The 1919-nt window shown below is 36.0% G+C and overlaps 1 protein-coding gene across 1 annotated transcript; it reads right to left on the reverse strand.

Annotated features, from left to right (window-relative positions):
• Positions 1-254: 254 nt before the first annotated feature.
• Positions 255-968, reverse strand: LOC122293852 (uncharacterized mitochondrial protein AtMg00810-like). Its single transcript, XM_043102299.1, has 3 exons — positions 626-968; positions 455-531; positions 255-374 (listed from the first exon to the last, which is right to left on the reverse strand). The coding sequence occupies exons 1-3, from the start codon at positions 966-968 to the stop codon at positions 255-257; spliced, it is 540 nt and encodes a 179-aa protein (XP_042958233.1).
• Positions 969-1919: the final 951 nt, after the last annotated feature.

A 1919-nucleotide genomic window follows, 5' to 3' on the forward strand; every position in this document is an offset into this window, starting at 1 on the left:
TGTGTGATTGTGTGTGTGATCGTTTTTTCTCATTCGGTGTTATTTTCAATTCATTGTCATCGTTTTTCACAACAGAAAGTATCCCTCTTATCCATACAGCTTCACATGCGGCATCTGTTGCTACAATGTATTCGGCTTCTGCAGAGGATAAGGCAACTGTCTTTTGCTTCTTTGAACTCCAAGCAATAACTTTTGAACCCAAACAAAAAATGTAGCCTGATGTGCCTTTTCTATTCTCAAGTGATCCAGCCCAATCACTCAGCAAAACCAACGAGTTTGCTGTCACTTTGATTCTTGTACATAATGCCAAGTTTCTTTGTTGCTTGCAAGTAACGAAGGATTCTTTTTGCTGCTACATAATGAAACTTACTAGGCTGATTCATAAACCTTCATATAAGACTAACAGATGAACAATATCTAGCCTTGTATTTGTGAGATAAATCAAGGAACCGACAGGGCTACTGTAAGCTTTTGCATCTACTTTCTCTGCTTCATCATTTTGCTGCAATTTTTCATTAAGTGACTTTGATTCTAGTACATAATGCCAAGTTTATTTGTTGCTTGCAAGTAACGAAGGATTCTTTTTGCTGCTACATAATGAAACTTACTAGGCTGATTCATAAACCTTCATATAAGACTAACAGATGAACAATATCTAGCCTTGTATTTGTGAGATAAATCAAGGAACCGACAGGGCTACTGTAAGCTTTTGCATCTGCTTTCTCTGCTTCATCATTTTGCTGCAATTTTTCATTAAGTGACATAGGTGTAGATACAGGCTTACAACCCGTCATATGAAAATTTTTCAGCAAGTCCTCAATGTACTTTTCTTGACAAATAAAAACTTCACCTTTTGTTTGTCTTACTTGAATACCAAGAAAGTATCTCATCGATCCCAAATCAGTCATCTCATATTCTTTCATCATAGCTATTTTAAAATCTTCAACCATCTTCATACTTGTGCCCATATAGATCAAATCATCAACATATAAGCAAACAACTAGAAAATCTCCATTTCCTCCATGCTTAACATACAGTGATGGCTCATTTTTGCTTTTTTAAAATCCTTCTTGGCAAAAATAGGTATCAATCTTGTTGTTCCATGCTCTTGGGGCTTATTTTAGGCCATATAATGCCTTTCGAAGTCGGTACACTTTGTTTTCTTCACCTTTCTTCACATAGTCCTTTGGTTGTTCTACATATACTTCTTCTTCTACTTCACCATTTAAAAATGCTGACTTAGCATCAAGTTGAAACACTTGCAACTCTAATTGCACAGCTAAAGCCAAAACAGTTCTAATTGTTTCCATGCAAACTACCGGTGCAAAAGTTTCATGAAAATCAACTCCAAGCTGCTGTAAATATCCTTTTGCAACCAAACGTGCCTTGTACTTTTAAATTGAGCCATCTTCATTGCACTTGGTTTTGTAGATCCACTTCAAATCAATCACATTTCTTCCATTGGGCAGATTCACTAACTCCCAAGTGTAATTTCTTTCAATGCTAGCTATTTCCTCATCCATGGCCTTTGTTCATACATTTTCTTTTAGAGCATCTTCAAAAGTTTGTGGCTCACAAGCAAAAAATGCAAATTCACAAGATTGGTACACATCTGACAATGAACGTAACTTTCTTGGGTGAATATCAGAATCATATGAATATGGACTTGTTGAGGATGTGCTTGGAGATCTTGATGGTGTTGTGACATGTATTGGTGTTTGGACAAGATCTGGACTTTGTAGAGAACTTGTATTTTCCTGAGTCTTTTCTAATTCAGGAAGTTCAAAATTTGTGGTTTGTTGGAGATTATCTTCCCACTCCCAAGTCACCATTTCATAAAAAATAGCATCTCTTGAAGTTACGAACTTTTTTGTATTAGGATTCAAAAGGTGATAACCTTTAGATTCATCACTATAGCC

This window comes from Carya illinoinensis, chromosome 14 (genome assembly GCF_018687715.1).
Source record: "Carya illinoinensis cultivar Pawnee chromosome 14, C.illinoinensisPawnee_v1, whole genome shotgun sequence".
In the NCBI taxonomy this organism is placed as follows: domain Eukaryota; kingdom Viridiplantae; phylum Streptophyta; class Magnoliopsida; order Fagales; family Juglandaceae; genus Carya; species Carya illinoinensis.

Coding starts and splice junctions, on each gene's coding strand:
- LOC122293852 (XM_043102299.1), bottom strand. CDS start 968: ATGGGCACAAGTATGAAGATGGTTGAAGATTTTAAAATAGCTATGATG. Junction 532..625: donor TCTGTTAGTCTTATATGAAG/GTTTATGAATCA, acceptor ATTATGTACTAG/AATCAAAGTCACTTAATGAA. Junction 375..454: donor CAAAAGCTTACAGTAGCCCT/GTCGGTTCCTTG, acceptor TTTATGAATCAG/CCTAGTAAGTTTCATTATGT.